General features: G+C 42.6%; 1 protein-coding gene across 1 annotated transcript in view; it reads left to right on the top strand.

Annotated features, from left to right (window-relative positions):
- The window catches only part of ncoa1 (nuclear receptor coactivator 1), a 45,726-nt gene extending 25,468 nt beyond the window's left edge, over positions 1–20,258 (top strand). Inside the window, exons 10-22 of the mRNA XM_015004393.2 lie at positions 48–195; positions 2,003–2,891; positions 3,320–3,526; positions 4,926–5,277; positions 5,932–6,102; positions 6,274–6,388; positions 7,500–7,668; positions 8,393–8,695; positions 9,756–9,857; positions 10,760–11,165; positions 11,785–11,947; positions 12,035–12,224; positions 12,751–20,258. Of these exons, the coding sequence (XP_014859879.2) occupies positions 48–195; positions 2,003–2,891; positions 3,320–3,526; positions 4,926–5,277; positions 5,932–6,102; positions 6,274–6,388; positions 7,500–7,668; positions 8,393–8,695; positions 9,756–9,857; positions 10,760–11,165; positions 11,785–11,947; positions 12,035–12,224; positions 12,751–12,930 (3,395 nt within the window). The 3' untranslated portion in view covers positions 12,931–20,258. The remainder of the gene's footprint in view (positions 1–47; positions 196–2,002; positions 2,892–3,319; positions 3,527–4,925; positions 5,278–5,931; positions 6,103–6,273; positions 6,389–7,499; positions 7,669–8,392; positions 8,696–9,755; positions 9,858–10,759; positions 11,166–11,784; positions 11,948–12,034; positions 12,225–12,750) is intronic.
- Positions 20,259–20,364: the final 106 nt, after the last annotated feature.

Below are 20,364 nucleotides of genomic sequence, written 5' to 3' on the forward strand. Positions count from 1 at the left end.
TTGTTGATGATCGCTCAGCTTAATGTTTTTCTCTCCCTCTCCGTCAGTGATGGCGCACGGCACCGCCGTCAGCCCTCTGTACCGGTTCACGCTGAGTGACGGGACGCCGCTCAGCGCTCAGACTCGCTGCAAGTTCTGCTGCCCACCAAAACCCGACGTTCAGCCCTTCATCATGGGCATCCACACTATTGACAGGTATCCCACCGACACGAACCAACAAACGATTCCTGCTGAGCAAACACAAAGCCTGTGGATTTTCCTAATGTTTTATAAGAGACAGCAGGCGCAAATCGTAGGCCACCGGAAGTGCCACCTACTAATGGCACTTCCGGTGGCAGGTGTCATTACGCGCCACAAATGCCACTGCTTTCAGGGATACCGGTCAGTGTTGTCGCTGACTTCGGCTGATTTCGGCACCTCGTACTGGCACTTCCTCTGACACCTGCCATTAGTGCCACTGTTTTCGGGGCTAGCGGTCAGTGTTGTCACTGACTTCGGCACCTTCCAAGGGTTGCCGCTACCTCATACTGGCACCTCCCACGCCTCACGGACCGCTCTCGCCTATTTTCGCTGACGAGATTTAGGGCGGCCATCTTATAGCGGTCGACCGCTCCACTCAGCGTTATACGTTGGACAGGCACAATGACTTATTTGAGCATTTAATCTTTCATAACACGCTGTTTTGTTACTGGAAACCTTAAACAAACAGCTATATTTATAAAAATTTTATTTTAAAGGTTTTTTTAATTGTATTATACATAGTTAAGTATATTTAAATATGCTTTGTGGGGAAAACAATAGAATAGGAATAGAATATTCTTTGGTGACAGCTTCTGTGTCAGATTTAATATGAATGAATTTATAATTAATGAAAACAACGGTGGATCTGGCAAAACGTATTGCATTTCCTCTTAAGTGTTGTGTTCCCTCAAAAAAGCAAATATGCCCTGGTCTATTTTTTATACAGTCTCAAATTTCAGTTTCCATTAAAGAGCCTCAGTGAAAACATGTTGACAGGTGCCACTTGTGCCACCGTACTCTGTAGTAAGGTGCCACTTGTGCCACCGTACTCTGTAGTAAGGTGCCACTTGTGCCACCGTACTCTGTAGTAAGGTGCCACTTGTGCCACCTTACTTTGTAGTAAGGTGCCACTTGTGCCACCTTACTCTGTAGTAAGGTGCCACTTGTGCCACCTTACTCTGTAGTAAGGTGCCACTTGTGCCACCTTACTCTGTAGTAAGGTGCCACTTGTGCCACCCACCTTACTCTGTAGTAAGGTGCCACTTGTGCCACCCACCTTACTCTGTTGTAAGGTGCCACCTTACCACTGGGTAAGGTGGCACAAGTAAGATGGCCATGGGTGCCACAGGCTGCTAACCTCATTCTCTATCTGTTTCAGATACAATGTAGCATATGAATAACTTTAGTTCAAACAAATAGAAATAAAATATATCTTAATTAAAACATAATTCTCATACATATTTAAATATACAGCCGGTGTTCAGACTTAACAGAGAAAGACAACTCCTGCATAACTGAATCCAGTGTTTCCCAACCTGGTCCTCAAGCCAAACTGACCTGCATGTTTCAGATGTTCGCCTGCTTCAGCACATTCAGATGACTGCAATTCATCAAAACCCTGTTAATCAGCCACCAATTGAAATCATGTGCTGAAGCAGGACAACATCTGAAACATGCAGGTCAGTTTGGCTTGAGGACCAGGGTTGGGAAACACTGGATTAATCGTTATCAGTTATTGATTAATAAATTAATCGTTACCAGCAGCCCTGTATGAATGGAGTTTCCAGGCTCTTTAGGTTAAAAAACATCAAAATCTGCATCAATAAAACAGATTTTCTTGTAGAAAATCTGTTGTTTTGAGTTTGATGTAGCATTTATTTTCTCCCCCCCTCTCTCTCTCCCTCTCTTTCTCTCCCCACCCTCTTTCTCTCCCCTCTTCCCTCCCTCTCTCTCTCTCTCTCTCTCTCTCTCTCTCTCTCAGGGAACACAACACTGCTAGCTCTCAGGAAAACACTAACCCCAGCCTTCCTCCGACCCCCAGCAGTATTGCCCACACCCCGTCCCGGTCCCCTTCGCTCCCCCCCGGCAGTAACTCAAACCAAGGCTCTGTCCTTCACGCCAACAACAGCGGACACAACCCCTCCACACCAACAGGCTACCTGACGCCCAACCGGACGAACTGCCCCCAGGAGGTCAACAGTCCCTCGGCTCTCAGCAGCCCTCACACAGCCACCTCTACCTCGTTTATGTCGCCCAGGATGCCGCGAGCCAGTCCTGGGTTGGGGGGAAGCCCTCGGGTCCCGGGGAACCCCTTCTCCCCCTCCACGCCGGGGCTCCAGTCCCCTTCGGGGGCGCCGAGCAGCGGTGGGTCGGCAGGGTCTTTCCCCCTGTCGTCTCCTGGACTTCAGAGACAAGCCAGTATGCCCACCGGCTCCTCCACTCGCCCGCTGTCGGCAAAGCCCCAAACGGGAGCGGGAGACGGGGGAGAGGACTCGAATAAAGCCCCCCTTCCATCTGCCTCACCGCTGGGGAACCCCAGACTCAACCAGCTCCTGGACAGCAGTGTCACAGGAGCTGAATCCAACAACAACAACTCATCACCTCATCCTCCTCAGCCCTCCCTGGGTCCTCAGTGCCCCGCTTCCCACAGCAGTCTGACGGAGCGGCACAAGATCCTGCACCGGCTGCTCCAGGACAGCAGCCCCAACGACGCCGCCTCAGCCGCAGAGGACGGAGGGAATAAAAATGAAGTTGAGATCAAGAAGGAGCCGCCAGTGAGTCCGGCGCTGAGCACAGCGTCCCACAAGTCCAACTCCAGAGAGCCGCAGGACCACCAGCTACTGCGATTCCTCCTGGACACGGACGAAAAGGTGATTTTCATTCACTTCTTCATCTGTTTCACCAGCAGCATCTCAAGAAATGATGATTCTAACTAGAGCTGGAACGATTAATCAAATTAATTACGATTAATCGTTTGAGATGATCATCAACTTTAGTACAGACTCAAAAAAGTCCATATGCTGAAAGAACAATCCACTCAGAGCAATAATTAAAATAAAACTACAAAAATATAAACGTTTTGCATTTGACAAAGAAAATAGTCTGCAAATATGTTGAACCAAAAACTCCTCAAGTTAATCATCAGAGTAATCAGTCAGTTGTCAGAATAATCGTTAGTTATTGAACTATCAGAGTTATCAGTCATCAAAATAATTGATTAATCGTCATTGTTAGATTATTTAATTACTAACATAATTGTTGGCTTCAGCCCTGATTCTAACCAAACGTGTCTGTGAAGGACCTGGGCGACCTTCCACCTCCGTCAGCCCTGAGCCTCCAGACAGTCCGGGTGAAGGTGGAGAAGAGAGCCAGCGGCGACGGGCTCACCTGCTCGGGTTCGTCCTTCCCACCTGGCGGGACGCCCAAACTACCGGGGATCCCTGTCGGCTCGGCCGGCGCCAGCCCCAAATCCAGTCCTCTGGGAGAGAACCGCAGGGACTCCACGGTACGCTTCAGCCTGAAATCAACACTCAGCACATTTATCTCTCTTCTTTCACGTTTCCTCTCCTCTCATTTCATCCTGTCAGATTCCACTTATCTTTATATTACGCCTCTCTACTTTATTTTCTAATAAAGTCGTTTATCATCTGAAAAAAGGACTTTGGACCACTGAGGAAAAGTCTGGTTCTGTTTTTGCGAATCTCCCACTAATCCTTGGGTGCACTTTTTCCTTCCACTCAACTTTCTATGATTATGCTGATTTTCAGTTGGGTTTTCATAAATCGTCCCCAATTTTCTTAAATTTGGGAGATCTGTGCATGTGAAGCAAATCTTATCTACTTTGGCAGAAGTCTAAAAATGAACCACTGTTGTCTTCTGCTCTGCAGTGGGAGACGTGTGGCTGACGTGTCATGTCTGCATGTTTCCAGCTAACAGCAGTCAACTCAGCCACTTTCTTGCTATATTCACCGACATTCCAGACAGAAGAATTGGTATCGACCAAAATTGGAATTAAGTTTTCATCATTTATAAGAGTTAATCATAAAATGACAACAAATAAAGACTTGAAATTGTTCACTCTGTGTTTATTGGTGCTCTATAAGATACAGGATTCAATCTCTGGAAAGGTTTATATTTCCTGTAGATCAGAAAGAAGCAGCAGTTCATTCATAAAACGATATCAGCCGCCACTAAATCAGACTAAACGGCACAACTTCCTGTTTGTGTCTGGATCCAGTTTACGACGGCATGATGTGTCATTTTTCCGTTTAGAGTTTACAGAAAGGTTGCGACTGACAGAAATGTTTCCATAAAAACAAAGTCGATTGTTTATTTTCTTGGTCTTTGGAAGCCCGTCAGTCACACTCACATGGTAACACTTTATTTGAAGCCGTGTGCATAAAACTGACAGTGTCAACTTTGCATTATTTGGTTAATTATTACTTTTTTTTGGCAAAGTTTCATTGAAACTTGCTTTAAAAGTATTTTAAAATTGTAAACCTTGTATTATTCTGTGAATAACTTTGGTAAATAAACTTTTTTGATGCAAAATTCCATTAAAAGTATCAACTTTGAAATATTCTGTAATTAATTACATTTTAAATGCAAAGTTGAATTAAAAGTTGCATTTAAAATATATTAAGTGTAAACTTTGTATTATTTGTTAAATAATGGCACTTTTAATGCAAAGTTGCATTAAAACGGTCAGCTTTGCAATATTCTGGTTTCAATTACATTTTTAATCCAAAGTTGAATTAAAAGTTTAGTGTTTATTGAATGAAACCTCATGACAACAATAATAAACATTCACAGAGACTCCTTCATGTCAGGCTCACCCCTCTAAATAAAGCGTTGCCACTTTCCCACCTGTCCAGATGTTTAGCTCTGTTTCCTCCTGCCTGTAGTTATCTGTTGGACCTGCTGATCCGGACGCGCTCAGCCAGCTCCTGCCCGGCCTCAGAGGTCCGCTCGGAGCCAAGCAGGGCAGCGAGGAGTCGGTGAATCCCGGCGGAGGCGGCGCCCAGCTCCACTCTCCCTCCACGCAGCTCCCGGCTCCGCTCCAGTCCCCGGTGCCTCACCTCCAGTCGCCCCTGTCCCAGCCGCAGTCTGTCCCCCAGCTGCAGTCCCCGTCGCCTCAGCTGCACTCCCCATCCCACCAGGTCAAGCTGCAGTCCCCCACTCACCTGCAGCCCGGTGAGGCCTGCACTCCCCGCAACGTAAATGTGAAGAGGGAGCCGCCAGGGACTCCGAACAGAGGTACTCACTTTGTGTCAAAGGTCAGCAAAATGTGAAGTCAAGCGGTTAAAGTAGTCTGACTTTTTTTTGTTTTTTTATTTTATTTTTTCCCCCAGAAAATGAATATTTACTCATTTTAGATCTTTAAAATAATTTTTGGGGAACAAAACTGCATCATTTGTTAAATTTTTAGCTGGCGTCATTTGTTTTCACTCTGCACTAAGTCAAACAATCCAAACTAATTAAAAACCTGTTCCCCTCCTTGCCTGTGGGGGCGCTGCACTGAAGGAAACGACATAAAAATCTCTGAAGACGACAATGAGTGCAACTTCGTTCTTCATGAAGTGAAACCCAAAATGAAATGCCATCAGATCTTTTGATTTTGGTCAAACACCATGAGACATTTCTCCCGCTGGCGCTAGGCTAACCGGTCTGTTTTGGTTGCATTTACCCAGAATGCACTGTGCTATTGTTAGCTTTCTGCTTATGGAGCGGTTTCCAGTTCACTTGGCATTCGAACCCCATCAGAGTTTGCCTTTTGGTCCACATCAGAGTTCAATTAGCATTCACACCTCCCCAAATGAACCAGACTTTCTCGGCAAACGAACCAGAGTTGGATTAAAGGGGACTAAACAGAACCGATGTGGCCTCTTGACCTTTGTGTTCCGGTTTCAGGACTTGTTGACGGCGTCCCGACCTCAGGCTGCAGCCTCCAGACACAGCCATCGTTTGATTTTTGCAACCCTGCCACTCCAAGCCAACAACAGGGAGACCTCTTCCAGACCCCCAAGAATAGCAGCCCCTTTCCAGAGACCGAAGTCATCAACCCTTTTGCTCCGAGTACTGGTACAGAAGAGAACCAGTTAAAATGATAAAAACAACAATAAAAGCACAATTTAGCTGATATCAAATGAAGAAAAACTTGCACTTTCTTAGCCAGTTCTCTGTCATCTGTTACATACTTGAGTCTGACAGCCAGATCTTACCACCAGATAAAGTTATTAAATTCCTTTCCAGGGCTGACGAAGATGGATGTGGGAGATTCCCAGTTCCAGCCTCTGGCTCTGACTGACACTTTGTCTTTTGATGGACATGGGACTCCTTTACAACCCTCCTTAGCTTCGCCACAAGAGTAAGTGCTACAGTTTGCTGTAGTATTTTAAGTTACATGTTTGTCTCTGGAGGAGTTTTACTCCAACGTTTCTGCCTGAACATTCAATGTTGATCAACGTCAAGTAGCTTCTGAATGTCCATCCACTTTGACACTCGACACTGTTCACCATGTTGTTGAAGTGACTCTCTGGTCAAAGTACTCAGGTGGTTCAAACTTAAATTATGAACATAATTACATGTGGCGTTCCCCAAGGTTCTTTCTTGGACGCCCCTTATTTAATACCTACATGCTCCCACTAACTCAGATTATAAAAAGTAATAAGATTAGCTATCACAGCTATCCAGATGATACTCGACTCTACGTTATGATGTCTTAGAAAGATCTAGAGAAACAGTTTCAAAGCTTTAGCCTCCCAGAGCAGCCCTCCCACATGATTCCCCCACTCAGCTCCTTCAGACTAGCCAGCAGCAATTAGCAAAAAGCTGCCCATCTGCTGAGCTCGTTATAGGCGCTACTTCTCAGAACGTTTGGAAAAATGTTATTAAAATGGTTAATAAAGGAGCCATTTTCTGACGACTTCCTGGAGGCAGAGCTTCAGAAAGAGCAGCAGTTTCTTAAAGAGACAGAGGCTCAATTTCAGTGTGTTAAACTACAACTTCAAATATCTTAAATCATATTTAATATGCAGCATTTGTATAGTAACTGAAGACAACATAGTGCTATAAAATTGTGCTATAAAATCAAGCATAATGCTGTTCAACCATCCAGACCGCTCAGGTCTTCTGGTTCTGGTTCTGCTCTGCATCCCCAGAACCAAACATGGAGAGGCAGCATTTAGCTTCTATGCACCACAGATCTGGAACAAACTTCCAGAAAACTGTAAAACAGCCAAAACACTGAGTTTCTTTAAATCAAAGCTGGAGAACCCATTTGTTTAGAGCTGCCTTTCATTAATAATAACTGGAATATCATTAGTTTTATTCCGGTTTGTGACACAAATAAACCAGACTTATTTTCCCTCATTGGGCCAAATAATCATGCGTTTTTCTGTGCTGATGATGTTGAACTCTAATGATTTTTAGCTAGTTTTAGGCTGCATGATGTAATCTGATTGTGTTTCCCGGAGCAGACAGCGTGTGCCGGGCACGCTGGACGAAGAGCTGGGCCCGCCGACCACACCTGAAGCCCGAAACGATGAGAAGGCTCTGATCGAGCAGCTCGTGTCCTTCCTGAGCGGGACGGACGAGAGCGAACTGGCCGAACTGGACAAGGCCCTGGGTATCGACAAACTGGTTCAGGTAACCCAGTAAACGCCTTGGACTGGCTGGAAATGATGCAGAAAATGGAGGAAATAAAAACTTTGGGAAGTGGGTTTTTGTTAGGTTTCTTTAAGCCACAGAGGGTCGGCTTCAGGGTTTGTACCGGTGGTTAAAATCCTTGAAAATGCCTGATTTTCAGTTAGATGTCTTCAAGGTTTTGATTTCTGCATAATATTCTTGATATTCAAACAGTTTGGTAACAAAATTCAGTCTAATATTTGATTAGAGGCCAAACTGAAACAGTTCATATGCCTCATAAACAGACAGATTTTTTTTTTCTCTCTGTCTGAAGTTAAATCAGGCTAAACTTGTTTTAAGTCAGTTAGAATAACCAACATGCCTAAATGGCAGAAAACATCTTTTAGAGATTTTTTAATCTTCCTGCATTTAATCTGAGCAGGAAGATAATTTACCTAAAGTGTCAGCAAACTGCTTCAGCTATTGCATCAAGAAACTAGAGATCAGGCCCGAAATCTCTGAACCTTCAGAGCCACATAAAGACGGTTACAAAGCCAGCCTTCTGTCACCTGGACAGAACCCAAATCTAAGATTTTTTTGTGGCTTTTTCAGTCATTTTCATGTGTTTACAACTTATTTCCTGGCGTAAATCTTTGACTTTATTCTGTTGTTTTCTTAATTCTTTCAATGTAGAAGTTGATTACATGGTTTAATCATAATAAATGGCTTTCCCCCCCCCCTGTAGGGCGCCTGCTTTGACCCTTTTCCCCAAAATTTCCCACCCCAGCAACCCACTGCCACCCCGGTTTCCATGGAGCCCAAGCCGCCCACCTACAGCTCCCAGTTCCCCCCAGCTTCACAGGCTCCGTTTCCTCCAGAGCTGGCCGCGGTGGGGCAGCAGGGCGTGACATTCGGAGCCCCCCGCGGGGCTTTCCCCATGGGGCTGAGGCCCGGCATGACCAGGCCGCAGGGAATGGGCCCCCAGCTGCGGCTGCCGCCCAACCAGCTGCGGCTGCAGCTGCAGCAGAGACTGCAGGGCCCGCAGCAGGTGAGATTGTCGCTGCTGATGCTGCGGCTATCGATTCAGTGCTTTTAATGTCTTGAGTCACTTCTGTGCCTAATGCATAGAAACATTATGGATGTAATTTATTTACGGTTGTAGTGCTGTTAACAAAAGGACAAAGTGTTATCCGTAACGAGAGTCAGACAGAAACACTCGTACTTCTTTCAGTGGTATTGATTTGCTGCCCTTTGCGTCCGTCTCTGTCACACTTCATCATGACGAGACTCCGTTCTTCTCCTCATATTGATTAAGAAGCTCTTAGAGAGAGCGCGCCGCTTCCCGCCTCACAAATATCCATCTCATCCTGTCAGACTCTTCACTTATTTATTTTTAAGACGACCTATTATGCAAACTTCACATTTAGCATGTTTTTATACTTCCATTGGTTTTCTGCTGCTTATAAAACAAACACAGAGCCATCTTTGGTAATAAATGCTTTTGTTTTCCTGGCAGTGAACTTCCTGTAAGATTTTCCTACTTTTTTGCTTCTAAACGAAGGCGTCCGAGTAAACTCACTTCCTAAAGTCTTCATACTTCTTCTGTCGTTTCACATTTTGTCACTTTACAACCTAAAACTTTATGGTATTCTATGTGGATTTTATGTGATGTTATTGTGGAGTTGAAGAACAAGATGCAAGACTTCCGCCTGCCACCTAGCAACCCCAGCAGAGCTCCAGCATGTTTGGTCAGCTGGGTTTCTGGATGGAAGGAGGTTGTTTGTGCAGGAAGCTCCACTTCTGCTTTTCAAACATCTACGGTTGTATAATTCTGCCTCTGTTGGCAACCATTTTCACCTGTGAGTGTAAACTTTGAGTTTGGGGGGGCGTGTCCAGCTGCAGCTTATTTTGATTTAAAGTGACAGAGCCCTAACACAGCTTAAAATATGCAGAACTAACCAGATTGAAATCTTATCTGAGTATGAGTTTGTGCAAAAAAATGTAAATGTAAAATGTTTTGTTTATCCCAGAGACCTATAATAATCTGTTCAATGAAGCAAAATAGTTCACCTTTAATAGACAAATTTCTTCTTTCTTTTTATTTCCAGCTCCAGAACCGGCTGGCAGCCATGAATTCATTCCCAGGAGGATCCCAGCAAGTGAACATGGGGGTCCGACAGGCGGTCCAGCTACCCCAGATGTCCTCACAGGTCAGTCAGGACTTTATCTCTTTAAAAAATAAAAGCCACACCATTGCAGCTAAATGTTTGATGGTGTAGAAACAACACAGTGTTTATCCGTTGTCATTAGTGGCCATGTTAACTAGCCTTAGCATTCACAACTCACTCTGCTAGCTGCAGTGTAGCAGAGAGCAAGGGATAGAGGGTAATTGACAGCGCTAAGACCCGCCTCCTGGCTCTGATTGGTTGTTTCTAGTTAGCTCTGGCAGAAGAGCTTGATTTTTTTCTTCATTTTATTTGTTGTTTCTGTTTTATTTATTTTGGATATTTAGAATTTCTTCCAGTTCCAGCGTTAAATGTTGATTACAATGTAAACTTATTTATTTTTGAGAATATGGTCAATTCAAATATAATTTATAATATCTGGGTAGCAGAGGCAAAATTCTACTGTCCTGTTGGCAAACTCTGCTAATCCAACTCATCTGCTTTTGATGCTGCTATTTAAATCTCTGTCTTTGCAGGGAGATGTTGGAGTAGGGGATATGTTCAGTTCAAATTAAAAATAATTTATAATATCTGAGAAGCAGAGGTGAAATTCAATAGTAGCATGTCTGTGATGACAGTATCAGCTGTTGGCAAGCACTGCTAATCCACCTTATTTGCTTTTGCTGCCCCTCTAAGTGAGATGAGAGATGTTGGAGTAGGGGATATGATGGTAGTTTGAACTTTCTCCTCTTATCGACTTAAAACAACCTCCTATATCTTGCTGGAAAGTTACTTTTAAGTTACTTTTGTCTCATTTCAAATTCTGATATTTTCTCTACAAACTTGATCAAAATTACTTTGCAATATTTTGCGTTTTGCAGTGCAATGACGTTTGGGACAAATTAGGTTTGTAGAAGCTGAATTTGTTGTGTTGTAAATTGCTTTAGCAGCCGCCGCTGAACGCCCAGATGCTGGCGCAGCGTCAGAGGGAACTCTACAGCATCCACCACCGGCAGCAGCAGCAGCTCCTCCAGCACAAGGTCAGGCTCATGAGACAGAACATGGTGGCGGGCGCGCCGGCCGGGGGCCCGGGAACCCCCAGGGCACCCAAGGGCCCCCCGACGACGTCTCAGCAGCAGTTCAGCTTCCCGCCGGGGTTCGCCCCGATGGCGGGCAGCACCCCTACCTCACCGAGTCACTTCAGCGCCCCGCCGGGGGCCCCGTTGGACACCAAGATGTCTGCCAGGGGGCCCCTGAGCAACCAGGCGCTGCTGGGTGGCTTACAGGGCCAGTTTGATGGCACCGGGAACCCGACGATGCAGCAGGGGCTGTTTCAGCAGTTTGGAGGGTCTGGTGAGTTCAAGGAAGCTGGGATATTAGAAAAGTTGAGGAGTTCAGGGTTCATCTAATGGGTTAAGGTCTGAAGACAAAACATGGGAAAAGATGGTTTACAGACCATTTCATACATCCATCCATCGCTTCATTCAAACTCGTCTAACATACATCTGTCCAGTAGTCGTCTAGCAACCCTTTTGTCCAATTTTCATGTGTTCCTTTCTATTCTTTTGTCAAATATTTGTCTTTGTTGCTTTCTTTTTTCTGATATTCATCTTTCTTTCCTTTTGTCCAACATTCATGTCCTTCTATCTATCCTTTATCCATTCCTCTATTCCTCTGAGCACTTTTTTGCATCTATCCATTCTTATTTCATGTTTCTTCAGCCTCCATATTTACAGCCTATATGCTTTTAAATGTCTTAAAAAGTTAAATATTGCATTTACACTTTGAAAATCCTCCACAAACAGTCTGAGATTTGATTCTGAAAATGTTTTGATATTTTGAGATGGAGATATATCTTAAAAGAAAAAAAATAAGTTCCAGACACAATGAAGATATATTTTATAAACAGCTTTACATCACTTTTAAAACAGCTGGATTCCAGTTTTGTGATGAAACGGTTTCTTTTCCACAGCTGCGGTGCAACAAGACCCCCCATTTCCTCCTGAGATGAGCCCCACAAGCCCATTGTTATCACCTCAGAACTCCACCTCCCAGAGTCCCCTGCTTCAGCAGGCACCAACTCCTGGCTACCAGTCACCAGACATGAAGAGCTGGCAGCAGACAGGCCTGGGCGGGTAAGGACTCGCTCTCATTATCGATGCTTTTCTCATCAATTTATAGCTTGTATTACATTGGGTCTGAACTCCTTTCTTGTCCTACAGCCTGTTCAGTCAGTCAGGACAGAGTGCAGGACAGGCGTTTGGCCAGCAGGGGGTGTACAACAACATGAGCATCACCGTCTCCATGGCTGGAGGCACAGGTGCCGTCAGCTCTTTACCTCCCATGGGACAGGCGGTTGGGATGAGCAACAGTAACCTCAGCAACGCCAGCTCAGTGTGCAGCGAACAGCAGGTTGGTGAGACCTACACGCTGATGGTTAGAAAGATGTTGGAGTAAGGGATATGGTCAATTCACTTTCAAAAATACATAATTTATTCCAGTTGGAAATTAAACGTTGTAAACTGAAGAGTCGTAGCAACACTTACAGTTTGTAACTGTAATGACATGCTAGCAGCTCAAATTCAGAGCAGCGTTGATGATATTTAACAAGTCTGGATGACACCATCAGTTGTTGGCAAGCACTGATAATCCACTGCATTAGATTTGCTGCCCCTCCTTTAATGTCTGTCTGGGCAGAGAGACGTTGGAGTAGGGGATATGGTCGATTCAAATTAAAAAGTATTTCATAATATCCAGGCAGCAGAGGCAAAATGCAATAGTAGCATGTCCTTGATGATAGCATCAGTTGTTAGCTAGCTCTACTTTTGCTGCCTTTAATGTCTGTCTGGGCAGAGAGACGTTGGAGTAGGGGATATGATGATGGTTCCTCGTCCATCCATGAAGCCTCCTTTTCAGCTCTTTGCGCCTGTGTCTGCAGGTGCAGCAGGTCCAGGTGTTTGCTGACGTCCAGTGCACGGTGAACCTCGTCGGCAGCGACTCCTACCTGAACCAGGGCTCGATGGGGGCCGCGGCTCCCCAGAAGGGCCCCGTTCCCCAGGGGTCGCAGACCAGCCAGGCCCAGCAGAAGAGCCTCCTCCAGCAGCTCCTCACTGAGTGACGCCCGCCCCATCCCGTCGGCTCTCCTGCTCCCTCCCACTGTTCTTTACCGCCGCCGCTGCTTTGGAGGCCGGCGCACCAGACCCACCGCTGTCTCCGTCTCACCTGTCGGACGGACGGAGTGGGCGGGTGTCGGTGGAGGGGCCTGGTCACTTCACCGGGCCAGAACTTAAAGGAGCAGCGGTGTTATTTAAACCTGCCTGTCTAATCTGTCTGACAACCTGTCTGTCTGCCTCAGCCTATTAAAGGCAGTGTTGTCTTGCTGCTCATTTCTCGGTGACCTACTTCCTGCTTCCTGACCCAAGACAAAACAACTGCGACATCATTGTAGATTTGCCAAGTTTTCGTCACTGTCAAATCAGGGCCGACCTCCTCTTCCTTTCTTTCTTTCTCTTTTTCTTCCTTTCTCTCTTTCTTTCTTTCCTTCTCTCTTTCTTTCTCTTTTTCTTTCTTTCTTTCTTTGTCTTTTTCTTTCTTTCTCTTTCTCTCTTTCTCTCTTCCTTTCTTTCTCTCTCTCTTTCTGTTTTTCTGTCTTGATGGCGGGAACGCCCGCACATCAGCAGCACCTCTGGCTTTTGATCTCCCTTTGTTTGTGTCGTTTCTGTTCGTCTCTTTCTCTCTCAGCGATGTGGGAATGTTAAGGTTTCAGACCTCAGCGGCATTGTGGGATAGATGCTCAGTATCAGCTGGTTCTGGTTCTGGTCCTCTCTATCTGCTGCAGTGCCTGGTGGAAGTGCGAGTTTCTCCCAAGCTCTGCTTCTTCTTTTTTTTTTCTATTCTGGTTTTATTTGTTATGTTTTGGGTTGTTTAAAAAAAAATCTGCTCTCTCTCCGTCATCATCATCATCATCATTACGACCTCCAGAACAAGCTTTGACACCAACCGGGACGGACAGATGGATGGGAGTCAGAGGGGATGCTGCTCAGTTTTGAACTTAAATGTCTTTCTTTATTTTTTATTTCTGTCAGAGTATAAAAACAGACTGTTATGATTATTTAACTGTCTTGTCCATCACATTTTAGCCTCACCTCAGCAGATGTGAATCCAGAAGCCCGGCAGGGTTCTTCCTCTCCTCCTCATTCTCTTTGTGTCTTCACGGTTCCTCTCAGCCTATCAGTGTTGTTTGCCACATGCATCATGCAGGCGGGTAGTATTTGTACATTACAGAAGGACAAAGACTTTGGGGGTGAGCTAACCTATTATCTTGTAACTGCTTTCCTTATGAGATAAAAAGAAATGTAATTAATTGAATACTCAGAAAAAGAAAAATGTATAATTTGATTCGATCCATTTATTTTTTTGTTTTTATTAGATTTAAACAAGTTGTAATAATGTCTGCTCATTTTTGAGATTTTATTTTGACATATTGTGACACAGCTACATGTTGCAGTGGAGGAGGAAGTTATTCCAGCTTCTAAAAATGTGAAATTTTAAGCGATTTGACTTTGAAAAAAATTAGTTATTAGTGGCTCCCTTTTTTTTTTTTCCCAAACATAAATAGTTTTATTTTCCAGGGAGCTAGTTAGCCATTTTTATTTTTGCTTTCTCCTGTTTTTGTACAAAAAACAGCACATTTGTTTGTAACCGTTGTATAAAAATTAAAATAATAGCTCAAGTCGCGTCGTTTGCTGCCCCGTGCCGCAGCAAATGACGCGCTTTCCGTTATTGTTCCCATATATAATGAAATTTAAGTAGAGGCTTTAGCGATAAACTTCCTAACAGAGATTTGTGATTGGTGATTAATTTAAAGATGTCAGGAATTCGAGTGGAGCTTTCCTCCTGGTTAAACCGTGTTCATCCAATCGGGAATTCCTCTCCCTCCGCCTCTGATGACGTCACTCCGCTGGCTGCTCACATGTACAGTTTTCTATTGACTACTGTTGATCGGTCATACACTGTCTCTCAAAGTCATAACAAACATAAGGATTGAAAATAAGGAAGAAAATCCACTTTTTGTTATATAAAAACATCCCTGCTGAGACGTTGCCTTTAAATATGCTAAATTGTTGCAGAAGTAGGAAAAAAAATGCAGTTTTCATTTTATACTGAGATGAATTAGGAAGCATCCAGTGGAAAATGAGTGAATTATTGTTTCTCTTCCTTTCTCTCCCGATGGATTGGAGGCGAGAGGCGTCACATTCACTCGATAAAAAATAAACTTTTACTCCAATTCCAATTTATTTCTGATGATAATTAGGTGAATTGCGGCTTTTAAACCCTGAAATATTATGCAAAACTTACATAACGATCATATTTCAAGTCGACATTCCACTTGCTAACTCCTCCAGCGATGCTGTGTGATGCGGAAATCACTTTGCACTTTTGTCTATTTCAAACCATTCAAATCAACCCAAATAAAACTTTTGACTTAAAATAATTCAGCAAAACAACAGAAATGTTCCTGTGTTAAAATTTTGACAATTTTTTGGGATGAAGTAGACTTAATATCGATCAATGTTTTACCTCAGATGTGTTTATATTGATGAATAATAAACAGGAAACTCTGAACTCAAGCTAAAGTTGGACTCTTCTTGTCCTAGATGAGAAACGGCGTCAGGGTTTTATCTTTTAATATAATTATTCACATGTGATTTAAATTGCATTTCTCATTTAATAGAAACACGGCAATTGCAAAATGGTGTTTTTTGACATTAGCGGAATATTTAGAAAGTTTTGCGCACATTTGTAATGGAAACCCAGCTACTGATTACCAGACAAAATAACTTATTAGGTAAATTGCATTTGATCCCTACTTAATTTTTCATCCAATTAATGCATTTTTATTCAACAAAAAAGAAGCTAGTAACTGGGGAACATGTTAATGGTTTTCCAGATGTCACCCAGAGATTAATTTATATTTTCTGTGTTTTTAAAAGATTTAAAAATGTTGGCCCTCATTTGCAAAACATTTAAATTCAAGTTCTGAAATGATGAAGAAGCTGATTTTACTGGCAAATTGCAGCTAAAATGTTTTTATTTTGTGCACACATCTGAATGGATTTTTTTTTTTTTTTTTGCTCTAGTGGCCTTTATTTGATAGTTAATTGACAGGAAAGTGGGTAATGAGAGAAGGGGAAGACATGCAGCAAAGGTCGCCAAGGCCGGGAATCGAACCTGCGACAGCTGCATCGAGGACTAAGGCCTCCATATGAGGGTTGTGCTTAAAACCCCTTCGCCACCACATCACACCCCCAATTGTGTCGTTTTATTAAACCACAGAGATATTTCCCCACACACAGCATTGCTCCTCTTCCTCTTTCCTGCATGGAAAAGGCATTCCCAAATGGAAACGGTTTCCTCTACAGTCCGGACAATAAACGGAGACACTCAGCAGCTCTTTCTGCAACAAAAACAAGCCAAAACACACCCAAAAACAAAAAGGTGAAATGTTTCGTTATGCAACAGCCTTTCAGTGCAAAAAAACAAAACAAAAAGCAGTCCCTCTTTCCTCACTACAGTTCGCTGGTATCGGGTTTTTAACGTTTGTCTCATGATGTTAATGTATATAACAGAAATGTGAATGCATATTTGTTCAGAATCAACAGAAAAACAACTAGCTCCGAGTTTGTGGTCAATAACTACTCGCCTCTGTCATGTTTTTATTTTTCTACCTTCTTATTTTTTGTTTTAAAGATGATGTATGTTTGTACATGAAGTGTGTGTGTGTGTAAGCGATTAATACTGTATATCTGGTGTTCTCTGAGATGGAAACAGACGAAGATGTCCTGTTCGGTTTCTCTTTTTGACTCTTTCAGACCCTGCACAGTTACCTGTGGGTGTTTTATTCAGATAAACTATGCCAGAGAATGGTTTGTTTTTATTTTTTAAAACGACTGCTGAATGTGATTTTACTGAGAGAAAGAGAGAGAGAGAGAAGCGGTGTGGACTGGCTTTTTGTACGGGTTAATTTAAAAGAAAAAAGGCCATATTATTTAATTTTCTCTGTTGATAGAAGGTTTAAGCAGAGCTGGGAGAGTGGAGCCTTGGTTTTCAGGGGAAGCGTTGAGTTTCTGACTGATCCGTTTGGGTATTTTTATCATTTTCTGCCTCCGTCAGTAGTAAAAAAAACGAAACAAAAAAAAATTTGACCAAAGCTTCAACGCGTTTGATGGATTTCATATGCAAACCTCATCGTCACTGGACAACACATAATGTAGCGGCTCTTCTTCGTTTCCGGTTCTTCTGCATGCTCGTTTCCGTCTTTTCAGAGTGGCCTATCAGCGTTGAAACCCTGTGATGTCCCAAAGTTTGCTCAGTTTAGACTCTGCCAATGCCGTCTTTTTGAGCCCGAAGTGCTATCACGTGTTTACAGGAAAAAAAATAAACATTGCAACCATTAGCTATGCACCTTACCTAAACAAGCATTTCCTCATTTGTAATGTAGAAGTTACACTGGAGCAACACTAAGCCATTCATTTAAAGAAGAAAACAAACCCGTGTTTGATGACCTATCAGCTTTCAGTCTCATTCTTCAACCGAATACTTTATACCAAACTTGAGGTGCCTCGTGTATATATTTGCTGATTAACAATAACCTTGTTAACCAGGGTTTTTTTTTTTAAATGAGAAAAAAAAAACACATTTTTACTGTATAAATGACTTTTTTTACACATGTAGATTAATCAGATTATCCCAGGAACTTGCAAATACAATCTAATTCTGCACTTTATATATCCGGATCCGCTCGGGGTGAAAAAGGCCATTAAAATCAGATTAGCATTCGGAGATAAAGTGGCTCCTGAAAGTCTACAAAACTCAGCTAAAATATAAAGTTTGACATTTAGATCAAGATAAATAATTTCAAAACTTTTTTCCACTTCTGTTGTCAAATGTTTTGTATTCATCTGAAAAACAAACAAAATATTTAAAAAGCTGTATTGTTTACACATCCTAAATCAGTAGTGTTCTGTTTATTAGCATCTTGAGAAGTTTTCTAAGTCTCTCTCTGAAGTCAAAACATATTTTCATTTATACCGTGTAAATTTTTAATTACCTTATTCTGTATTATATGTTTGTGCAATGAGGCTTCTGGGTTAACCTGCTAACGTGCTAATAGCAGAGCTACATTTTTGCATACAGCCGTCAATATCGGCTTCTGCGACAGTTCCAAAATTATTTAAGATGTCAGTTTTAATTCATACAAATGTCTAATTTGAACTATTAACGTAGGAGGTTATAATTGGGGGTCTCAAGTATTACTGGATTTCAGTTATTTATGAGGGTGTTGGCGGAGCTAATTCTTTGCTAAGCTAACTTTAAAAACATTTAGCGCACTTAGCTTCCCATAAATTAAGAAAGTTTATATTTACTTGGCTGTATTGTAAACTTTCAGTTAAATACATTTCGGCATTTGTGTTCTAATTATCATGCTTTTATTTTTAAGTGGAGAAGATTATTTACGGAGCAGTTCAGTTTTCTCCGGTAACCTTTTTTTTTTCTCACGTTCTCCACCCGCGATAGTGACGCTTATTCTATACCCAGAATGCATTGCTGTACCGAAACCCTGCCGTGGTTAGTTAGCCAAAATTAGCAACAGAGTTAATCAACGACTGTTAGATGAAACAAGAGAAAATCTTTTCCAAATAATCATTACCTGAAGCATAACCATGTAGACAGGTGTACAACAACAATTTTTACCTGCCGAGATCGATATAATGTGTAATTTTTACATAGAGTGGTTGAATTTAGAGCGTTAGCTAAATGCCATTTTGGAATAGTGCTTCAGCGTTAGCTCTGACATTTTGGATTAGGGGTTTTTACCACTGGAGACTTTCTGTCGTATTTTGTGCATTTAGCTCTGGCTATCGTTTCTTTCTGGTTAATCAGATTTATTTAAAAATTCATGTTAACTGTGTACAGAACATGAATGCTCAAAACTTTTGAGACTTTTTGAAATTAAAGTTTCAAAAGTTGTGCAACAAGGTTGTTTTACACAAACGAACCTGTTTTAGTTTGGTCTGTTTGTTTTTCAATTGAATTAAGCAGAAAATTTGTTGAAATAATTTTAAAAAGCCCCATTTTCAGTGGGTTTCGTAGACTTTTGAGAACTGTTTATTGGTAAAAATTTAAGTTCAGGTGAACTGGAGCCATTTTGGGGAAAACAAAATCGAGCTAAAAATTGTACACAGCAGCTGCTTTCTCTGTGGGTTAATTGTAACAACTATGCTGTTCTTCTTCAGGTGACATCCTCTCCCTCCTTTCTGCGCTGTTGAACTCTTAATATCCTCCTTTCTGGCTTGAACTCTGAACATTCCTGTTCCCGGCCGTTTTCTGCAGCAGCATTTTGCTTTCCTCTCTCTCTCTCTATGTCAGTGGGAAGTGTGAGACCTTACCTCTTACCTGTCCAAACGATTGTGCACTGATGTAAATGACAACGCACCACTCGTGTCGCTTGTCTTCTCTGTTTTTGCTTGTGTTTTATTGGGAGTCCTTGCGGCGGTTTTTTATTTTTATTTTTTAAAGTTGTTGAACAACCGGGATTTCCTTCCAGCTCATTCCTAATGCAGGTTTTCGAAGCTATTCTCACCACGGCGTCAGTTGTCGAGTATTATACGTGCTGCCTTAAGCGAAGGTTTAGTTTTTTCTCACCACTTTTGTTTCTCTGGGTGGATATTTTAAGAGAAGAGACCAAGGTTCCACTTCCTCCCTTGTAAAAAATTAATATAAATAGATATATAAATATATAGACAAATATATAATATACATTTTACTCATTTCTTTGTCCAGTTTTGTATATAGAACTCATGTAAAGTTTGTTTTTAAAGAGGCATCAGAGCAGCTATTACAAGACAATATGAGTGACAGTGTTCACCTGGGAGGATTTTATGCATGTTATGTTTTCTTTTTCTCTCTCGGACTCTTTTAAAAACCCTCAGACCCTCCCGCTCTCTCTCGTTCAGGTGTGTAACGTGAAAATAAAAGAAATCTACCTTTTTCTTTGAGAATGTTGTAGACAATCAGTCTCAGGCCGGGTCCAGTCCCAGAGGGGAGTGAGAGCCCTGGAGGCTATAAGACAAACGAAACTCTTTTATTTTTCTTTATTTTTTGTTTGTTTGGTTTGGTTTTCGTCTACTGGAAGTCCAAACTCGGAGGTTTGTTCATTCATATGTTCGTGGCTGCTCTCAAGTTTACACAGAAACACACACACACCGACACACACTTCTCGACTACACTCAAAACACAAACACCTCGTGCATTTGGTCCCTCTGCTTTTTGTTTCCAAGGTGAGGATGCCAACCTTGTGGAAATGATGCTTTGACTAACAAATCTATAACATCTTTGAATGTGGGAATGCAACACATTGCAATAAAAGCACCATCTGAAATGCAACACGTTGGTCTCCTGGTGTTCCTTATGATGTTTACGCTGCCTCTGCGAAAAACCTCAGCTTGCGTCATCGGTGGCGACGTTCTTTCAGTCTGGAGTTTGATTTTTT

This window comes from Poecilia mexicana, unplaced genomic scaffold, assembly GCF_051168715.1.
Source record: "Poecilia mexicana isolate PSO_F unplaced genomic scaffold, ASM5116871v1 scaffold_21, whole genome shotgun sequence".
NCBI lineage: Eukaryota > Metazoa > Chordata > Actinopteri > Cyprinodontiformes > Poeciliidae > Poecilia > Poecilia mexicana.